A 22,197-nucleotide genomic window follows, 5' to 3' on the forward strand; every position below is an offset into this window, starting at 1 on the left:
AAAAAATAAAAATAAAGTCTTCTAACTTGTACACTGGAGCAAAAAAAAGATAAAGAACAAAATAAAAATTCACATCAATTGATTTAGATGCTTATAGGTCTAAATACAAGTTCTCTGTGATCTCTTTAAAGAAGACAATTCACATCATGAGTTTAAATCAAATGTATCTAAAGTATACAACATCAAATTGTGAAATGTGACCAACACCATCACTGTCATATGCAAGTGACTTTATCCTGGTTGTTGTTATGCTTAAGCTACTTAAATCAATGTCATTTCAAAGATCTAGTGGCTCTGTGGACACAGACAGAAGTACCACCTTTCCCCATATATGGGAAGACTCCCTTAAACTCAAAGCACAAGGAAATGTGAATTTTCCTACCCTACCCTAAAATGTTTCCATACAGATCTACAATGGGTACCATGAATGGAAGAAACATGAATATGATCAAATATCAAATAAATCTTCCAAATAAAAAAGGAAATCAATGAATTAATCTGGAGAAGAGCAGCAATAGATTAGGTAGGCAATTAGCAAAACTGAAATTACACTAGGAAATAAAGAAAAAGTATAGTTTATCTGAAGCAGCCAAAGATGATGAAGAAAATAGGCAGGAAGTCATTAAAGGATTAAAGACAAAAAAGTAAAGTCCTCCCCAAAGGTAAGACTGAAACTTCACTCAGTATCTCAGAAGCATGCCCCTGATTATAAAGAAACAAAATTATTTATTAAAGGAAGCCATCTCAACAGCCCATGCTCATTAGAAATAAATAAACTTATCGTTTATAGGAAGGTAAGAATTCAAACACATTTAAAACTCAAAACAACTAAATTATGAAGTTATGCATTATTATGGTGATTTTTAATACATGAACACAATGAATGGAGGACACCAATTAGAATACGGAATTCAACAGAAAGAGTGAACTTGTTGCAAAATTGCGAACTAGAATATTTAAGGTTTGCCTACATCCTCCATTCCCCATCAGTGATTCTCGCCTGGATAACTTAGCCTCCTTCATTTACAGACAGCTCTAGCCATCTACTTCATTACTGCTGTTACTACCACTATTATTATTTCCAACAACTAAATAATGTTCTGCTGTGTTCATGAAGACTTTGGTGAAAAGTAATAAAAAAGGCTAGACTTCCAGTGTGTTTAAAAATAAACCATCCCAAGAAAATAAAAACAAATAAATGAAGCAATAAACTTACACAAATGTCGCTAAACATATTATGCGATTGACATCAACAGGCATTAAATACATTCAGAATTACTGTACTTACATCATTCCCGAATATCTGTTGATCTCCACTATCTCCAGAATTTGAACAAGGAGGAACACTAGGGCTGAAGGCCATGAGGTCGGTCTTGGGAGCGCCCTCCCCAGAGCACACCCTCTGCCGCCTCTGCTGCGAGTACGACCAGCTCCCCACCGCGCTGGAGCACACGAGCGTGGGCTTCCCAGGCCCGCACGCGCCCTCCCTGGGCGGAGCCGAGCACCGCAGCGCCGTGTACAGCAGCAGCGTGAGCACCAGCAGGCTGGACACCGCGCAGATGGCGACGATCAGGTACACGTTGACGTCCACCAGCGCCGTCTCGGCGCCAGCGGCGCCCGCCAACACCCGCGACGACGCCTTTGGCGCCTGGCCGCTCTCCACCAGCGACAGCAGCACGGTGGCCGTGGCCGTCAGCGCCGGCTCGCCGTGGTCCTTGACCAGCACCAGCAGGCGCTGGCGCGGCGGGTCCGCCTCGTCCAGGGGGCGCGTCGTGCTGATCTCGCCCGTGTACAGCGCCACGCGGAACGGGCTGCGCGCGCCCCCCGCCGCCGGCTGCAGCTCGAACGACAGCCACGCGTTGTAGCCGGAATCCGCGTCCACCGCGCGCACCTTCGCCACCACGTGGCCCGCGCCCACCGACCGCGACACCAGCTCGCTCAGCGCGCCGCCCCCCGCCCGCCCGCGCCGGGCCGCGGCAGCAGCGCCGGCGCGTTGTCGTTCTCGTCCAGCACGAACACCTGCAGCGTCACGTTGCTGCCCAGCGGCGGCACCCCCGCGTCGCGCGCGCTCACTTGGAACTGCAGCAGCTCCAGCTCCTCGTGGTCCAGCGGCTGCAGCGCGTACACCTTGCCGCTCTCCGCGTGCACCGACACGTAGCTCGACAGCGCGCGCTCGCCCACGCGCCGCTCCACCAGCGAGTAGGACACCCGCGCGTTCTCCTGCGCGTCCGCGTCCCGCGCCGACACCGTGAAGATGTGGCAGCCGGGCGGGTTGTTCTCCTTCACGAACACCGTGTACTCGGGCTGCGCGAACGCCGGCGCGTTGTCGTTCACGTCCGCCACTTCCACGGACACGCTGGCGGTGGCGGAGAGCGGAGGCGATCCTCCGTCCCGTGCTGTCACCACCAGCTCGTAGTTCGACACGCTCTCGCGATCCAAGGCGCTGTCCAGCACCAGCGAATAGTAGTTCTTGAAGGTGGACACCAGCTTGAAGGGAACGTGGGGTGTTAGTGAGCAGGTCACCTGCGCGTTGTCACCAGCATCACGGTCAGTTACACTGATAAGGGCGATGACAGTTCCCATTGTAGCATCCTCTGGAACAGACAATAACAGCGACGTCACCAGTAACTCCGGAGCATTATCATTAATATCCAAGATTTCTACCAAGATTGTGCAGTGACCAAACATCGGGGGATGTCCTTTGTCAACTGCTTCTATTTGAAGTTTCCATAATTTAGTTTCTTCAAAATCTATTTTTCCGTTTACTTTTATTTCTCCACTGGCTGAATCAATGAGGAAAAAGGTGTCTGTATTAGAGGAGATATCATTTGCAAAGGAATAAAGAATGTGGCTATTTGAACCTTCATCCAAATCCGAGGCGTTAAGTCTAATAACCAGTGTACCGTTTCTCGAATTCTCCAGTAATTTTACACGATGGACTGCTTTGTCAAACACTGGGGCGTTGTCATTTGCATCCAGCACTGTGATGTGCAACTCTATGCTACCTGTCAGCTCCGGTTTGCCCCTATCAGTTGCTTGGAGCACCAACATAAGCTCTGAAGCGACCTCTCTGTCTAAGGGTTTTTTTAGTACTAATTGGAGCGGTTTTACCTGATCGTCGTTGGTGGGAACTTCCAGAGAGAAATACTCATTGGGGCTCAGTTTGTAAGTCAGCAGAGCGTTGGCCCCGATATCTGCATCAGAGGCGCCCTCTAGTGAAAAATGCGAGTCAAGAGCCCTGGTTTCGGAAATAAACAATTTTTTGTGTGTTGCTGGGAACACAGGCGGATTGTCGTTAATGTCCTTCACCTCCACCTCCACATGGAAAACCTGCAGCGGCTTGTCCACGATCACCTCCAGGTGGATGCTGCACTCCAGACTCCGCCCGCACAGCTCCTCCCGGTCGATCCGAGAATTCACAAACAAAATGCCATTCTGCAGATTTACCTCCAGAAGGTCTGCGTGACCCTTGGATGCCACTCGGAAAAGGCGCGGCACCAGCTCCGCCAGCTCCAGTCCCAAGTCCTGGGCGATGCGGCCCACGAAGGTGCCGTGTTTGGTCTCCTCCAGGACCGAGTAGTGGACCTGGCCACTGCCGGCCTCCCAGACTGCAAAGAGCAAAACGCAGAGCAGCAAGCGCTTGGTTTCCTGGCCACCTCGTCCTGAAGCTAACATCCTGCTTTGCTTCTTGTTAGTAAATCAACATTTCATCAAAGTAAAGATGTAGTCCTTTTAGATCTTTCTTTTGAGTCCTTGTTCCTGAGATCCCAACTGATCTTAACAATATGGGTGTGTACAGTCTTTAAAACACCGGAACCGTGGAGATTCTTTCTGGTCTGTGAATTACCGTAATTTTCTTCTGTTTAAAGAATACGCTCCTTGGAGAACAACGACATCCTGTGGCTCAAAATGGAAGTACGTGTTTATACTATTTCTTTCACTTCTATTGCTTCTCTCATAATTCCTTCATATATTGGTCCATTTTTAATTTGTAGATCTTTAGTTCTTTCTTTATACATTCCTTGTGTCTGGACACTGGTTCTTTAAAGGTAGTTTTTGCCTTACAAATTAGAATCCTATCAGTTTTACCTTGGATATAGACATCTAAGAGAACCGACTACTGAACTATATTATCATGTATATAAACACTAAAAGAAGTCCATATTTGAAGATTACTAGAGATGGTGTGTTTTTTAGATTTTTAGAAAGTGGTCATTTCGGAATGGCCTCTTGTTGAGCTTACTCCATTGCTACTCCTACAATTTCTATTGCTTAATCCTTATACCATGTTAAATTATTCTAAACATTTCATTCAGCTGTGAGGAGAATATCTCAAGATACAAGTTCTCTTAAGTTACCACCTCAACATAATGGTGTTTCAAATCAATATTGATACTCAAGCTACTTACCAGTTTATCCAAAGATTTATTTTCTTTGATATTAATGAATTTACCAAGTACTGACTCCAAGAAATACAAAGTACTTTTATGTTGGCTCATTTTAAAGCTTTTTCAATTATTTTATCTGCTCAGGATGAATGTTGTAGTTTCCATCCTGATGGACAACTTAAATTTACATTATATCCATTGCTATCTGCCAAATACTTTCTAACCCTCCCAAGGAAAACCCACTGAATCAGAAATTCAAGTTATATTTTCTGTTTGTTTATACCCATTTTATTCCAGAATTGATTTACAGAGTCTAGAGTACAAAAGCATTCTAAATCTAATTCATTTACTCAATTTTTATTTTCCTGTTCTTATCTCCAATGCAAAAACCATGTGGAAATTTGCATCACAACTACCAATTACAATAAAGCTGATCAGTCTTATAGTAAAAGAGAAATATTTTAACCATTCTCAAGATTGTTAAGAACCCAACTATCCAATATCTGAAATCCTTCTGATAAGATGGCAGCCACTGGGAAAATTCCAAATTTCTCTACTGAAAAAAATTGTAAATGGACACCCAAGGCAATCTTAGGTTTTTTTGAGAAAGTGAGCTGCGGTCTTCATTTGGAATACATCTAAAAATAGGGATTCAATGATCATAAATCTATGCAAAAGATTTATAGTTCTCACTACTTGTAATTCCTTTTTAAATTGTGGAAACCATAAGCTGAAGACATTGCATAAAGAGGAGCAAAAAAAATTTTAGGACATTTGGGTTACTAAATTCAGAAAAAGACATGACTAAGACATGACTCCTTGTTTTTGCTGATATAAATAATCTAGTCCCTTTGGGAATATGCCAGGCTGGAGGTCCATTCCATTTTTGCTTTAAGGAATTGTTTCATTAGTTAAGTACACATCAAAGATAGTTTTTAAACCCCTCAGAATACCAAGGCTATCATATAGCTCAATAATTGTAGTATACCAATAAAGCCAAATGGGTTGGTTACTCATCTTAAAATGGACTATAACAAATATTATGCCATCAACAGCCATAGAGTACTCAGAATTAGCCTCATTTTAATGCCATTTAATAAAGATTATATTAAACATGATTATAAAATTAAAATGTTAGAGGTTTTTAATATTTATTTATTTATTTCAGAGAGAGAGAGTGTAAGCACTGGGAGGAGGGGCAGAGGCAGAGAAACTCAACCGAACTCTATGCTGACTAGAGCCTGATGGGGGCGCTAAATCTCAGGAAGTCCTGAGATCACAACCCAAGCCAAAACCAAGAGCAGGCCATTTAACTAACTGTGCTACCCAGGCACTCCTAAGATGTCACAGGTTTTTTAAAATATATATATTTTATTTATTTACTTGACAGAGAGAGAGACAGACAGTGAGAGAGGGAACACAAGCAGGGGGAGTGGGAGAGGGAGAAGCAGGCTTCGACTGAGCAGGGAGCCTGATGTGGGGCTCAATCCCAGGACCCCAGAATCATGACCTGACCTGAAGGCAGAGGCGCTAACCATTGAGCCACCCAGGCACCTCAAGATGTCGTCGTTTTAAAAGAAATTGACTAGTTTCTTTTTTGGAAAGAATGTTAAATCCTTAACTTGAAATATTTTTATTTCATCCTGAAGTTTCCATAATTCTGAGTTAAATGAACGAAACTATCCATGAATTGTTTAAAAATATTTATCATAAAACAGAGACAGGGCACCTAGGTGGCTCAGTCAGTTACCCATCACCTTCCACTCCGGTCTTGATTGTAAGATCCTGGAATGGAGTCCCTGGGATGAGCAGGAAGCCTGCTTCTCCCTCTTCCTCTGCCACTCCCACCGCTTGTACTCTCTCTCTCTCTCAAATAAATAAATAAAATCTTTAAAAATAAAAACAGATAGAGGAAGACAATGGCAAACTAAAAACAGTAAAATGTGTCTTTGCTATCTCTCAACTACTCCTGAAATCTCACCTCATTTCTTCCCCTATCTGCATTTCCTCCTCCAAAGACTTTAAAATTATTAGGTTGCTGGATAAAATGGTAACTGGTTGTGTTAAACTTTCAGTGAATGCTTGTATTTTAAACATGTCCCCCCAAAAAGTGAAGTAAAATAAATAGGAATAAATTGGTAAACACACAATTCTATGTTTCATTAATTGCTCAGATGAAGAGATACCTTTGGATAAGACTTTTCTGCAAGAGGGACAAAGTGACATTATAAAGGGCAGAAAAAGCACCTGGGTGGCTCAGTGGGTTAAGCCTCTGCCTTTGGCTCCGGTCATGATCCTGGGGTCCTGGAATGGAGGCCCGAATCCGGCTCTCTGGTCAGCAGGGAGTCTGCTTCCCCCACCTCTCTCTGCCTGCCTCTCTGCCTATTTGTGATCTCTCTCTCTCTCTCAATCTCAATGTCAAATAAATAAATAAATAAAATTTTAAAAGGGGGAGGAAAGAGAAGGCAGATACAAGGGAAAGGAATTCTATATGCAAGTTGAAATACTCTGCATTAATTTACCATCTGTAATCTCTGAGAATAGGAGACTGGCCATGGGAAGTATTAACATAAATAGGCAATGCTGTGCTTAAATTCCTGCCACAACTGTCTTTTTGGTGTTCCTAAACTTGAAAGGAGATTTCACATTTTATTAGAAGCTATTTGTGAAGCACATACAGAATAAAAACTCAGCCTGCATACAGAAAGGAAAAAGTATTGTTAAGGACCAGAGTTGAGATGATAAACTAGTTAGCACTACTATTTTTTCATAAAATATGATTTAGTAAAATAAACAAAAATGAAATCATAGGTGTCGGGTAACAACTAGTCTCAGAAAGGAATATTGAATAGGATAGTGTTGGCACCCTGCACTTTAATTGTCTTGCATTTCACAGTCTACCTCATCCAACACAACTCTGTTTAAGATGACTAGAGAAACTATAAACTAAATGCACCCTACAATCTCAAATCAATAGAGAACGTTCTAATAGAACAATTCAGCATTCTTTTCAAATTTCTCATATTAATTTGGACTAAAGTAATTATTTTCAACCTCCTTAAAATTAGAAGGGATTTTCAAATGTTCTCCATTATTAAACATAATCATGACTTTTTCGTCACAGTGCAAAATCTTAGACTTGAACATAATAAGCAATATTTCATGCTGATAAGAGTGTAGATTATAACCAGCTCATTAAACTCTTTCATTTTACAACAGAACTATAAAAATTTTCTTCCGCTCAAAGAAGTGAATAGTACACACAGCAGAGATATCATCACTACCAAAATAAAAATGAAAAAACATTTTAAAAGCTCAAAACCCTAAATTTTATAGATTAGGATATTTATAAATGAACTTCAAGTCTACATAGAGTACCATTAAAAATAAAATATGAACACTGAATACTGAGGATATGGTATGCATTATAAGCTATATTGCACTACAGATATTTAAGATTTATTTGAGACAGCACCTGTGTGTTCTCGCGCACACCCCAAGCAAGAAGGGGGAAGAGGCAGAGAGAAAGGGACGAAAGTCCCCAAGCCGACTCCCCTGACAGGTGTGGAGGTCTGAGCAAGTCTCCATACCAGGACCCCAAGATCATGACCTGACCCTAATGGAGAGTCCAACACTTAACCAATTGAGCAACCCAGACACCCTCAGATATTTTTTTAAGATTTTACTTACTTATGTATTTGAGAGAGAGAGAGTATGTGTGTGTGCACAAATAGTGGGAACTGGAGAGGGAGAGGTCAGCTCCCCGCTGAGTAGGGACACCCCCCATGGGGTTCCATCCCAGGATCCTGGGATCATGACCTGAGCCCCACTCCCTGCACTCTTTATAAGTGCAGGGGACTTTAATAAGAGGGAAAACGTACATATCCACCCTAAAGACAAACAATCAGAGCAGTCTTAAAGGTAAGAGGGTGATTCAAAATTCAGATTTGAAAGTTAAGCTACTAGTAAATTAAATTACTAGTTAAATAAAGTACTAATCTCATAAATACCTGTAAAATAAAAAAGACACTAGTTTATGAAAAAAAAACCCCAAAGCTACAAACTACATCAAATATTTGTATTGGAAATATAAATACTTAAAAATAAGCTGAATAATTAAAAATTGAAGTATCAAGAAAAACTTGCTGCACAGGATACACTAGACAAATTACAAAATTCACTTTTCTTTCTTTATTTTCTACAGTAAGCTGCATGCCCAACGTGGGTCTTGAACTCACAACCCGAGTTTAAGAGTCACATGCTCTACCACTGAGCCAGCAGATGCCCCCCCCCAATGAGCTTTTAAAATAAATTATGTTAGATTAGATATTACTAGAAATATTTGAGGTTTACGGAAATATGCTATATCAGAAAGGATGGAGATATTCTGAGACATATATGAGGGTGGAAAGCGGTTAGTAAAATATTATTCACAAAACAACATATTGAAATAAAAAAGTAATAACCCACCTTCCTAGAATAGTCCCCTTCAATAGACTGCTCTTCCATTTCTCTGTCTTGTACTGGACAAGGAGGAAGGCTGGGGCTGAAGGCCATGAGGTCGGTCTTGGGAGCGCCCTCCCCAGAGCACACCCTCTGCCGCCTCTGCTGCGAGTACGACCAGCTCCCCACCGCGCTGGAGCACACGAGCGTGGGCTTCCCAGGCCCGCACGCGCCCTCCCTGGGCGGAGCCGAGCACCGCAGCGCCGTGTACAGCAGCAGCGTGAGCACCAGCAGGCTGGACACCGCGCAGATGGCGACGATCAGGTACACGTTGACGTCCACCAGCGCCGTCTCGGCGCCCGCGGCGCCCGCCAACACCCGCGACGACGCCTTTGGCGCCTGGCCGCTCTCCACCAGCGACAGCAGCACGGTGGCCGTGGCCGTCAGCGCCGGCTCGCCGTGGTCCTTGACCAGCACCAGCAGGCGCTGGCGCGGCGGGTCCGCCTCGTCCAGGGGGCGCGTCGTGCTGATCTCGCCCGTGTACAGCGCCACGCGGAACGGGCTGCGCGCGCCCCCCGCCGCCGGCTGCAGCTCGAACGACAGCCACGCGTTGTAGCCGGAATCCGCGTCCACCGCGCGCACCTTCGCCACCACGTGGCCCGCGCCCACCGACCGCGACACCAGCTCGCTCAGCGCGCCGCCCCCGCCGCCCGCGCCGGGCCGCGGCAGCAGCGCCGGCGCGTTGTCGTTCTCGTCCAGCACGAACACCTGCAGCGTCACGTTGCTGCCCAGCGGCGGCACCCCCGCGTCGCGCGCGCTCACTTGGAACTGCAGCAGCTCCAGCTCCTCGTGGTCCAGCGGCTGCAGCGCGTACACCTTGCCGCTCTCCGCGTGCACCGACACGTAGCTCGACAGCGCGCGCTCGCCCACGCGCCGCTCCACCAGCGAGTAGGACACCCGCGCGTTCTCCTGCGCGTCCGCGTCCCGCGCCGACACCGTGAAGATGTGGCAGCCGGGCGGGTTGTTCTCCTTCACGAACACCGTGTACTCGGGCTGCGCGAACGCCGGCGCGTTGTCGTTCACGTCCGCCACTTCCACGGACACGCTGGCGGTGGCGGAGAGCGGAGGCGATCCTCCGTCCCTTGCGGTCACCACCAGCTCATAGTTGGACACGCTCTCGCGGTCCAAGGCGCTGTCCAGCACCAGCGAATAGTAGTTCTTGAAGGTGGACACCAGCTTGAAGGGGACACGGGGTGTTAATGAGCAGGTCACCTGCCCATTGGCACCAGAGTCACGATCGGACACGCTGATAAGGGCGATGACAGTTCCCACCTGAGCATCTTCTCGCACCGGGAGTGACAGAGAAGTGATAATTACCGTAGGTGAATTATCATTTTCATCCAGAACTTCCACTAGTACGGTGCAGTGACCAACCATAGGTGGGTTTCCTTTATCTGTAACATCTACATGAATTTCATAAGTGTTACTGTCCTCAAAGTCAATTGCATCATTTACTCTTATTTCTCCCGTTTTTTCGTTCATTAGAAATTTCCTCCTTACGCTGGGTGGAACCAAAGTGCTAAATGAATATATCATTTCCTTGTTTATTCCTTCATCTGCATCAGACGCATTTAGCCATATTACTAACGTTTGGTTCGCTGAATTTTCATACATCTTAACTTCATAAACGGATCGGTCAAATACAGGCGCATTATCATTGGCATCCAACACCAAGATCAGCAAAGTAACAGATCCAGTATACTCCGGTTTACCTCCATCCGTTGCGGTTAATAACAACTGAAGCTGAGGATTTTCTTCACGATCCAGCATTTTTTCTAGAACAAGCACTGGGGATTTGCCTTTGTCTTTTTTGTTTATAATATCAAGAATGAAAAACTCATTTGGACTAAGTCTATAGGTAAGCACTGCATTCTCTCCAACATCCGCATCAGATGCGCCTTCTAGCGGAAATCGAGAGTCAAGCAGTCGAGATTCGGGTATTAAAAGCTTTTGTTCTGAGACGGAGAAGACCGGCGCATTGTCGTTAATGTCCTTCACCTCCACCTCCACATGGAAAACCTGCAGCGGCCTGTCCACGATCACCTCCAGGTGGATGCTGCACTCCGCGCTCCGCCCGCACAGCTCCTCCCGGTCAATCCGAGAATTCACAAACAAAACGCCATTCTGCAGATTTACCTCTAGAAGGTCCCCGTGACCCGTGGACGCCACGCGGAAAAGGCGCGGTACGAGCTCCGTCAGCTCCAGCCCCAAATCCTGAGCGATGCGGCCCACGAAGGTGCCGTGTTTGGCCTCCTCCGGGACGGAATAGTGGAGCTGGCCGCTCCCCGCCTTCCAGGCTGCGGGAAGCAGAAGCAAGAGGAGGCGCAAAGCTCTTTGGTTGCTGGGTGTGTAGACCAACATCCTATCTCTCTGCCGATTTACAAATTGATGAACCAGCGGTCTAGAAGAAACATGTTCTCTAAATTATCCTATTCGACTTCTTACATCTAATTTTATCATAAATGGCTGAGATCTGAGAACGTAGCTCCTTTCTATCCTTGAGAAACAAGATTATGCCTTTGTTCTAAAAAACATTTCGTGGAAGACAGCGACATCCGGTGGCTGAATGTGTAAGTACAATTCCGTGCTTTTAACCTGTCTTTCAGTCATCGCTTTTCATTGTATTTTGATGGATTTGTATCTCTACAGATCTCCAAAAGTTCACATGATGTCTCCTTTGTATATAACAATAATTACTGCATACTCCTGAGTATGCAGGGTTTCCTGAGTGGAGAACCTCAGAGAAGCAATTTCTTCCCCAGCAATGATTATCATTAGCTATTTTGGAAAATAGTCTTAATATTTGTATATACTGAGTGTATTAGTATTTTACTGGATGACAATTTTAGACCAATTCCAGTTTTTTTAAGATCTGATTTATTTGAGAGACAGAACGAGTGGCGGGGAGGAGCAGAGGGAGAGGGAGAAGCTGACTCCCCATTGAGCCAGGAACCTCATGAGGGACTTGATCCCAGAACACTAAGATCATGACCTGAGCTGAAGACAGGAGCCCCAAATATTTTCAAGTTTTGATACTCAATTCACTTCTCTTTGTCATTATCTGAGATTAAATAAAACTTAGTAGACACTAATCTGAAGAATCAATTCTCTAAGTTGTTTAAAACCCCTAAATTTCAGTCATCACTAGTCCGTTGAGAGATCACTGGCTTTAACATCAGAAATGCCTCCATTCTGATTCCTATTCTTAAACTTACTAGTTGTGTGACCTGGGGAAAATAATTTTACCTCTCTGCCTCTTTTCAGTTTTATAACATTCATACAATAATAATATGGTGGTTGTATGAATTATGATATATTATATGCCTAGGATTGTACCTTAAGGGGAGTGAGTGGTTCATAAATGGCAATATTCTCAGGCCTCAATTTAGCCACATTTATTTTCACATTGTGTTAAGACCACAATAAGCTTTTTGGTTAAAAAAAAAATTATTACCTGTAGAATATTATAACTGTGCAAGGCCTTCACAGTTACTACTGCACAGGCTGATTGGTGGTTCCGGTCTTTAGGAAAACAGAAAAGTACTTTTAGTGAGAAATCAGTTACACAGGGAGAAGTTTCACTTTCTGATATGCATCTTACATGGGCAAAAATAACCTTAATTGTGATTCTAAATAAAATAATTCAAAAGTGTGTGATTTCCACTTGCAGAGACAAGTGCTTTCATCTTTGTTATATTTAATCTTTTCAAGGACCCCATTACAATTTTGGAATTATCTAATAGTTTTATCAGTGTCAATAAAGCTCTTCATCACTACCTGAAGTAAAAATATTTTGTTTCTCAAAGTTCTTGGAACCTAATATTCAGCAACTGAAATTCTCTTTTAATATATCTACACTACTGAAAAAAAAGAGAAAATTCTCTTTTCCCAAGAAGGGAAAACTTAATAATAGGAACTTTGGTCTTATCCAAAGGTTAATTTATTTACTTTAATGATGTTGTGACTTATAAAAGAGATTACAGTGTGCTCATGCTTCCTGATGATGTAAAAGGTAAATAAATTCCTTGCTAGATGTTCACTGATCTTCTGAAAATTTGCATATGACGATCGCCCATAATCAGGAGAAAACAAATATTAAGGACAAAATTACCAATTATATCAATACAGCCATCAATAATAAAGAATAAAATGTATAATTATAGAAGACATAGTAAATAATAAATCATACTAGCTCTAAGAGACTAAAGGAGTGGGGCAGGGTGGTTAAATTTCTAGCACTCCTCAATCCACATAATCCACATAACATATAATCAAATACCTGGGCCCAATTCATTTAATTAATTGATTCATCTATTCTAATAAATTGTTTTTATACTTTTCTACTTCTTTAGACTGATCTTAAGTTAAAGTCCATTCAAATTCTGATTCAGTTGCTCTTGCACATGAAAAGTACAAGGACAAATATATTTGATTTAAGGTGAATTATGCTGACAGACATGGACAGGATTGATTACAGGAGCTCAGAGAATACTCAAGTTATGAAAGAAATACAGTGCAAAAGGGGCGCCTGGGTGGCTCAGTTGTTAGGTGTCTGCCTTCTGCCTTCCGCTCAGGTCATGATCCTAGGATCCTTGGATGGAGTCCGGCATCCTGCTCCCTGCTTCATAGGGAGTCTGCCTCTCCCTCTGCCTGCCGCTCCTCCTGCTTGTGTGTGTGTGTGTGCTCTCTCTCTGACAAATAAATAAATCTTTTAAATAAACAAATAAATAAATCATATATATGTATATGTATAATGAAGAGAAAATAAACTGCTTTGTAACATATGCCAAACATGTCCTCTAAAAGGGAAAAGAAATATTGAAACATATTATTTAAGTGATTTTTACTTGCACTTTCATGGTTTTATTGTAACTCTATTCTCAAAGCTACTGATTTTGCTCTCCTGAGTTTTCAATTAGGAATATCTTGTTAAAAATCTAACACAATAAAAAAATACTGGAATAGAAAAATAAGTCATGTAACAAAACTCAACATAAGTACAAATGAAGTTTCTAAAATATAAATTAGAAAACAAAAACTTGGACTAAACACAGTATGAAGAACCACCAATCTGAAAGTCACATGCCACAATTCAGGAAATATAAATTTAATATGTAATGAGTTTAAAGGTGCAGTTTACCATCTCCAGATTTCTGTCTTTCAGAATATTGAGAGAAAAAGTAAATCATCATCTCCCCTGATAGGAGTAACTTTTTAAAGTTATAGACTAAATTTCAAGAGAATTCAAAGTTTAGAATATACATATATCTGTAATGCACAAACATGTATGTATACTAACAAAAATTTCAGTAAAAAGTAAAAAGTCTTTTGAAAAAAGAAAGTACCTCAAGGAAGTATTTTCTCCAATATCAGATAAAAGATGAATTTCAAGAAATGTTCTAAATGTAAACGAGATTCTCAATCAATATACCACAATATTCTCAACCAAGTATATAGAAACATATTTTACAAAAGTTGAAATGAAAGTTATATTTCTAGCATTTGTTGTCAGAATTAGATTCCTAAGGTAAAGTAAGTGTTTTCTAGGGTATACTGAAATTTATTCATTGAAATAATAAACACTGAGTAGTGCTGGCCAACCATGCCTTTAGTATCCATCCAGAGAAAGGTAGAAAAGTACAGTTATATATTGCCACTTTGGGTTTCTTTTAAACAATAGATTATATACTAAAGTATCATGCAAACTTTAGAAATGAGAGGCATCTGGATGACTCTGTCAGTTAAGCATTTAAGGCTATGCCTTCTGCTCCAGTCAGGATCCCAGATTCCTGGGATCCAGCCACCACATCCCAGCTCGGCACAGAGTCTAATCCTCCATCTCCCTCTGCCCTCCTCTCTCTCGTGTTCGCGCACGCGGTCTCTTTCAAATAAACATATAAGATTTTCTTTTTAAAGAAATGAATAAATGATGGACTGGTGTTGAAGTATACTTAATGTGTAGCAATTAAGTTACTTTTCACCGAATAATTTTCAGGTGCAGTGGCAGCACCGCTTTAGGAATTCAATATGATTCCCATGACAGGTTTTAAATGAAATTGATTCCAGCACCCACTAAATAGTAATCAATGAATGGTTTTTAATGATTCGTATTTGGAAGTCAAAATACAAAAGGCAGGTATAAACTTAAAGTATTCAACTTCTGAATAATAAATAAAATATTCGCAGATCTCTAGAATGAGTAAAAACTATTCAAGAGACCCGTCTGCAAATAAGAATGTTTTTCACACTTCGAAAATAAATATATAGTGAATAAAATATTTGAGTAACCCACCTTTCCAGAGGACTCCAAAGAAGCTTCTGAATCTTCCGTTGCATTTAGAGACCCAGGACACGGAGGAAGACTGGGACTAAAGGCCATGAGGTCGGTCTTGGGAGCGCCCTCCCCAGAGCACACCCTCTGCCGCCTCTGCTGCGAGTACGACCAGCTCCCCACCGCGCTGGAGCACACGAGCGTGGGCTTCCCAGGCCCGCACGCGCCCTCCCTGGGCGGAGCCGAGCACCGCAGCGCCGTGTACAGCAGCAGCGTGAGCACCAGCAGGCTGGACACCGCGCAGATGGCGACGATCAGGTACACGTTGACGTCCACCAGCGCCGTCTCGGCGCCAGCGGCGCCCGCCAACACCCGCGACGACGCCTTTGGCGCCTGGCCGCTCTCCACCAGCGACAGCAGCACGGTGGCCGTGGCCGTCAGCGCCGGCTCGCCGTGGTCCTTGACCAGCACCAGCAGGCGCTGGCGCGGCGGGTCCGCCTCGTCCAGGGGGCGCGTCGTGCTGATCTCGCCCGTGTACAGCGCCACGCGGAACGGGCTGCGCGCGCCCCCCGCCGCCGGCTGCAGCTCGAACGACAGCCACGCGTTGTAGCCGGAATCCGCGTCCACCGCGCGCACCTTCGCCACCACGTGGCCCGCGCCCACCGACCGCGACACCAGCTCGCTCAGCGCGCCGCCCCCGCCGCCCGCGCCGGGCCGCGGCAGCAGCGCCGGCGCGTTGTCGTTCTCGTCCAGCACGAACACCTGCAGCGTCACGTTGCTGCCCAGCGGAGGCACGCCCGCGTCGCGCGCGCTCACTTGGAACTGCAGCAGCTCCAGCTCCTCGTGGTCCAGCGGCTGCAGCGCGTACACCTTGCCGCTCTCCGCGTGCACCGACACGTAGCTCGACAGCGCGCGCTCGCCCACGCGCCGCTCCACCAGCGAGTAGGACACCCGCGCGTTCTCCTGCGCGTCCGCGTCCCGCGCCGACACCGTGAAGATGTGGCAGCCGGGCGGGTTGTTCTCCTTCACGAACACCGTGTACTCGGGCTGCGCGAACGCCGGCGCGTTGTCGTTCACGTCCGCCACTTCCACGGACACGCTGGCGGTGGCGGAGAGCTGAGGCGATCCTCCGTCCCGTGCTGTCACCACCAGCTCATAGTTGGACACGCTCTCGCGGTCCAAGGCGCTGTCCAGCACCAGCGAATAGTAGTTCTTGAAGGTGGACACCAGCTTGAAGGGGACGTGGGGTGTTAGTGAGCAGGTCACCTCCCCATTAGCTCCAGAATCTCGGTCAGACACATTAATCAAGGTGATGACTGTGCCCGGCTGAGCATTCTCTGAGATAGGGAGAGACAGGGAAGTAACAGTCAACTCAGGAGCATTATCATTAGCGTCCAAAACTTGCACATGAACTGTACAGTGACCAGCTAGTGGTAGGGAGCCTTTATCGATCGCTTCTATTCGAAGTTTGTAGGTTTTACTTTCTTCAAAATCGATATGTCCTATTGCTACAATTTCTCCGTTTATGGCATCAATGTAGAACTTAGATTTTATATCTGGGGAAACATCACTAGAGAATGAGTAAATAATATCAGCATTCGAGCCTTCATCCAAATCTGAGGCGTTAAGTTTAATTACCAAAGTTCCATTGGGAATATTTTCTGGTAATTTCACGGCATAGAGTGTTTTATCGAAAGCGGGGGCGTTGTCATTGGCGTCCAGCACTTTGATGAGTAACTGAACGGAGCCAGTCAGCTCAGGTTTGCCTCTATCAGTGGCCGTGAGCAATAAATGAAGTTCCGGAGATTGTTCCCTGTCTAAAGGTTTCCGTAATACAAGTCCAAGAGGTTTTACCTGTGCGTCATTTGTTGGTACGTCCAGAGAGAAAAACTCGTTCGGGCTCAGTCTGTAAGTCAACAGAGCGTTCTCCTCGATATCTGCATCCGAAGCGTCCTCTAGTGGAAACCGAGAGTCTAGCATCCTGGATTCTGCTATAAACAGATTCTTTTGTGTCTGGGGGAACACAGGCGCGTTGTCGTTAATGTCCTTCACCTCCACCTCCACATGGAAGACCTGCAGCGGCCTGTCCACGATCACCTCCAGGTGGATGCTACACTCCGCGCTCCGCCCGCACAGCTCCTCCCGATCGATCCGAGAATTCACAAACAAAATGCCATTCTGCAGATTTACCTCCAGAAGGTCCCCGTGGCCTTTGGACGCCACCCGGAACAGGCGTGGTATGAGCTCCGTCAGCTCCAGCCCCAAGTCCTGGGCGATGCGACCCACGAAGGTGCCGTGTTTAGCCTCCTCCAGGACCGAGTAGTGGACCTGGCTGCTTCCAGTCTCCCAGACTGTGAGAATTATAAAAAACAGCAGTCGATGCCGGTGCTCCCGGTCGCCTCGATTCGAGTACACCATTTCAAATTAATTGGTTTTTTTTTTTTTCATTCAAATCGTAACGTGTCTCAAAATCTGGAGGAATCTTCTCATCTCTTCCTTACTATCCTGAAGCGCTCGCCATTGTTCGTCGGCTTAGAGAAACAGAATGAGTCGTCTTTCCAGTATGAAAACGGATGACTTAGTCTTGTCTTGAATGAGAAAATTTCGCGGTAAAGAGCGACATCATGTGGCCAAATAGTAAGTACGGACTACAAATACTAACTTTCTATTAATAAGTGTTGTTTATTTTAACCTCTGATTTTTTTCCCTTCAGTTTCGTTAAAGCACAGGACCACAATTCTCATGCTTACTGAAAGCAGTAAGAAACTTAACTTCTAAATCTTTAGTGTGACCATTACTGTGGTCTCCTTATGCCTTGAAAACACATTTTCTTACAGTTTTAAAATAAAAATCTGACAATAAAGTGAATCACGGCAGGAACACTAAAATATTTTAAAATATTTGCTCAGAGTTCAGGTTACTCCATTTTCTTAGGTTTCTGTTAAGAGAACTCTTGGTCCCTCTTAGGAATCCAAGATCTCAAGTATTTACTAGCGGAAGAAAAACTTAGAAGCATTATTTGTTTGTTTTTAGGAATCAAGGGATATAAGCAACTAATTCATATACTTCTGAAAAAATACAATAATAGAAGGTTTAGGGAATCTTTGAAGAAGAATCATTTGTATTAAATGAATTTTGCATGGAGGAAGTATTCTGAATTTCTCTTTTCATCAGAATTTATAAACTCTGTTCCAAAAGTTTGTCATTCTTATCTCTTTATTCTTTCCATCCTTTCTAAGCTCCACATTTTATGGATATCTACCTGTTTTTACAACCTCCAATTTAACTTGGATCCTTATTTCATAACAAATTTATTTCATTAGATAAATGTTGGTGCTCATTTGTTAGACTTAGAGCAGTCCTTTAATCAAGTTTGAGGTGTTTTATCCTTTTTAATTTTACTTCACAGAGCAAATTTTCTTGAATGTTTCATTCTTTTCTTTCCAAGTGCAAATTAAATAATTACACCCATATTGTTTTCCAGTTTTGATACCTGCCTAAATGAGTTTTATCTAACTTGTATATGTTTTCAATTAGCAAAAAATTGACAATAAAAACACAGAAGCATACCATTTATGTAGTAACACTAAATAAAAGCATGTCGAATTTTCAAAACTACATTTCTCAAAACTAATTGTCATTAATACCATTTAGTCATATAACTTATAGTGGTGTAGCTTTATAAAAATATTTAAGACTGATTGGTAGTCTTAGTCTTAACTTAGATTTCCTTTTAAAATGGAGTAGAGGGGAGCTAGTTGTGAGTTAAACAGTATTTCAAGATGGCATGTTGACTATAAACTCAAAAGGTACATTGATACCTGTTCTATAAACAATAAATATGAATATAACTTACTTAAGCCTACTGGTTCACATTTTTTAAAAATCCTCATTTGTTTAGATTTAAGTACTATAAATGGTTCTTGAAAGTCTATTGTGGACATATTAGCCCAACTAGTTGGGGGGTGCAGGAGTGAATTATGTGACCATCCAAATCAGACGCTGATTTAGAGTAAAAAAAAATCAAGCTATATTACAAAAAATTTATAGCCATAAGTAACATAATCAGTCACTCAGATAATACCACTTCCAAAGCTTACATCATCCTGGCGACCCTCCTTTTCTGTTTTGACTTACACATACCCTTCTATTAAATAAGCAAAAAGTATAAATGTTCAATAAAATTCTGGAAGTCACTGAATTCAGTTCTGAATGATAGTATCTGGATGACAGTAGTTTGTGCATTTGATATTGAAATCACTTTCATTACAAATATTTCCTTAATTCTAGGTCAGGGAGAGGTAAAAGCGGAAGAACATGATTCCCAAATGCAGAATCCTGAGTTATGAAGCATCCAGATGAATGTGTGCATGCATGCTGCAAACTCACTTTTTGCTGGAATGTTATATGCTACTGCTCACATGACCTGGAAGTCTTTTTTTTTTTTTCCAGAGGAAGAGCATGTGCACACACAAGCATGGGTGGGAGAAGGACAAAGGGAGAGGGAGAGAGGGAATCTTAAGCAAGCCCCACACTGGGCTCCATCTCATGACCCTGTGATCATGACCTCAGCTGAAATCAAGAGTCAGATGCTTAACTGACTGAGCCACCTAGGTGCCCCTGAAAGTCCTTATTAAGAGAGGGCATTACTAGCTCCAGGATGATCTGGTTGAAGATTGGTTACACTAGTAACTTTCTTTCTTCATTGCCCATTTCTGCCAAGATTGAAGCTCTGTTTTTGTTTTGAAATCTTGTCCTGAAGGGTTTGTTGCCATGTTCCAATTTTCTGTTCCAACTATGTTCAGTGGCAATAAGTGGTACTAGTCACCAGAGCCACAAGAACATCTGAGACTTCCTTGTTGCGGGATGGCGTTCTCAAAGGGTGCACTACTTAGAGGCCACCAAACAGAGCCCAGCATGAGGCTCCACAACCTTTTGGCCCTCCATAGTGCTTCTGCCTCCTGATTCTGCCTAAATGAGGTCTAAATATTGCTGCTACCCTGGATTACTTCAAGAGCTTCTTATTGTGTTATTTTGCCACAACCCCATTTATCCATCACTAAATCTTCCTGAAATACACCTTTTATTCCTGTTGCTTCACACTTTTAGTTTTCAGATGACTTCAGAGGTGGGTCAAAATTTCTTAGTCTAGGGGCGCCTGGGTGGCTCAGTGGGTTAGCTTAAAAGCCTCTGTGTTTGGCTTAGGTCATGATCCTGGGGTCCTGGGATCAAGCCCCGCATCAGGCTCTCTGCTCAGCGGGGAGCCTGCTTCCTCCTCTCTCTCTCTCTCTCTCTCTCTCTCTGCCTGCCTCTATGCCCACTTGTCTGTCAAATAAATAAATAAAATCTTTTAAAAAATCTTAGTCTAGTACTCTAACTTATCCAAACCCTTTTTCACATATTACTTTTCCTGCCTTATCTCATACTCTTTCCTGTAAGAACCATATGTTTTGACCAAAGCAGACTATTCTGTTTCTAGACACATTGGGATTTTCTGTGTACATATTTACTTAAGTTTGTCTGTTCCCAGGAATGCCCATCATGTTCCATATTCTCTCAGAGAAAACTTCTCCATTAAAAAAAAAAAAAGATTTTATTTATTTATTTAGGGAGAAAGAAAATCTCAAGCAGACTCCACATTGAGCGTGGAGCCTGATGTGGGGCTTGACATTCTCCAGAATAGGTCACATAGTGGGTCACAAACCAGTCCCTAACAAACACAGAAATACTGAAATCATACCACGTACCTTTCCTAACCACAATGCTATGGAACTACAAGTCAGCCATAAGAAAATATTTGGAAAGACCACAAATACATGGAGGTTAAACAATATGTTACTAAACAATGGATGACTCAACTAGGAAATCAAAGAAAATATTTTTTTTAAAAGTACATGGAAACAAGTGAAAATTAAAATATGATGGTCCAAAACCTTTGGGATGCAGCAAAAGCTGTCTTAAGAGGCAAGTATATAGTAATACAGGCCTTACTCAAGAAGCAAGAAAAATCTCAAATAAATAGCCTAAACTTATACCTTAAAGAGCTAGAAAAGAACAACAAATGAAGTCCAAAGTCAGGAGAAACAAGGAAATAATAAACATTAAAGAAAATAAATGATAAAGAAACTAAAAAAGCAATACAACAGATCAATGAAACCGGAAGTAGGTTCTTTAAAAAAAAATAATAAAATTGAAAAACTTCTAGCCTTAGCAAAAACAAAAGGACCCAAATGAAAAAAAAATCACAAATAAGAGAGAATAAATAACAACCACCACCACAGAAATATAAACAATTATAAGAGAATATCATGAAAAACCATATGCCAACAAATTGGACAACCTGAAAGAGATGGATAAATTCCTAGAAACATAGAAACTACCAAAACTGACACAGGAAGAAATAGAAAACTTGAACAGACCAATAACCAGTAAAGAAATTGAATCCACAATCAAAAACTCCCAACAAAGTCCAGGGTCAGAGGGCTTCAAAGCAAATTCTGCCAAACATTTTAAAAAGAGTTAATACCTATTCTACCCAAACTATTCCAAAAAATAGAATAGGAAGGAGAATTTTTTATCTCATTCTGTGAGGCCAGCATTACCCTCATGCCAAAACCAGATAAAGACTCCATTAAAGAAGAGAACTGGGTGGCTCAGTGGGTTAAGCCACTGCCTTCGGCTCAGGTCATGATCTCAGAGTCCTGGGATCGAGTCCCACATCGGGCTCTCTGCTCAGCGGGGAGCCTGCTTCCCTCTCTCTCTCTCTGCCAGCCTCTCTACCTACCTGTGATCTCTCTCTGTCAAATAAAATAAAATAAAATCTTTTTTAAAAAAAAAGAAGAGAACTACAGGCCAATATTCCTGATGGACATGCATGCAAAAATTCTTAATAAAATATTAGCAAACGAAATCTATTTAATACATTAAATACATTAAATAATACATTTAATACATTAAAAAAAATCATCCACCATGATCAATTAAGATTTAGTTCTGGGCTGAAAGAGTGATTCAATTTTTACAAATCAGTCAACA

The 22,197-nt window shown here is 42.9% G+C and overlaps 3 protein-coding genes across 3 annotated transcripts; all 3 read right to left on the bottom strand.

Annotated features, from left to right (window-relative positions):
• Window positions 1-763: 763 nt before the first annotated feature.
• On the bottom strand, window positions 764-4,493 carry LOC123390772 (protocadherin alpha-10-like). Its single transcript, XM_045075392.1, is given in 2 exon segments — window positions 764-1,957; window positions 1,960-4,493. Coding segments are annotated over 2 exon segments (2,424 nt in total). The 5' UTR covers window positions 3,676-4,493; the 3' UTR covers window positions 764-1,249.
• Window positions 4,494-8,740: 4,247 nt separating this feature from the next.
• On the bottom strand, window positions 8,741-11,534 carry LOC123390773 (protocadherin alpha-10-like). The gene has a single exon (XM_045075393.1). It carries the CDS (start codon window positions 11,250-11,252, stop codon window positions 8,751-8,753), a length of 2,502 nt encoding a protein of 833 aa, XP_044931328.1. The 5' UTR covers window positions 11,253-11,534; the 3' UTR covers window positions 8,741-8,750.
• A 3,652-nt stretch (window positions 11,535-15,186) lies between these two features.
• LOC123390774 (protocadherin alpha-7-like) lies at window positions 15,187-18,535 on the bottom strand. The gene is given in 2 exon segments (XM_045075394.1): window positions 15,187-15,305; window positions 15,307-18,535. Coding segments are annotated over 2 exon segments (2,352 nt in total). The 5' UTR covers window positions 17,581-18,535; the 3' UTR covers window positions 15,187-15,227.
• Between the last annotated feature and the right edge of the window lie 3,662 nt (window positions 18,536-22,197).

Source organism: Mustela putorius, unplaced genomic scaffold (genome assembly GCF_011764305.1).
Source record: "Mustela putorius furo isolate JIRA1106 unplaced genomic scaffold, ASM1176430v1.1 tig00000145_pilon_pilon_pilon, whole genome shotgun sequence".
NCBI classification, from domain to species: domain Eukaryota; kingdom Metazoa; phylum Chordata; class Mammalia; order Carnivora; family Mustelidae; genus Mustela; species Mustela putorius.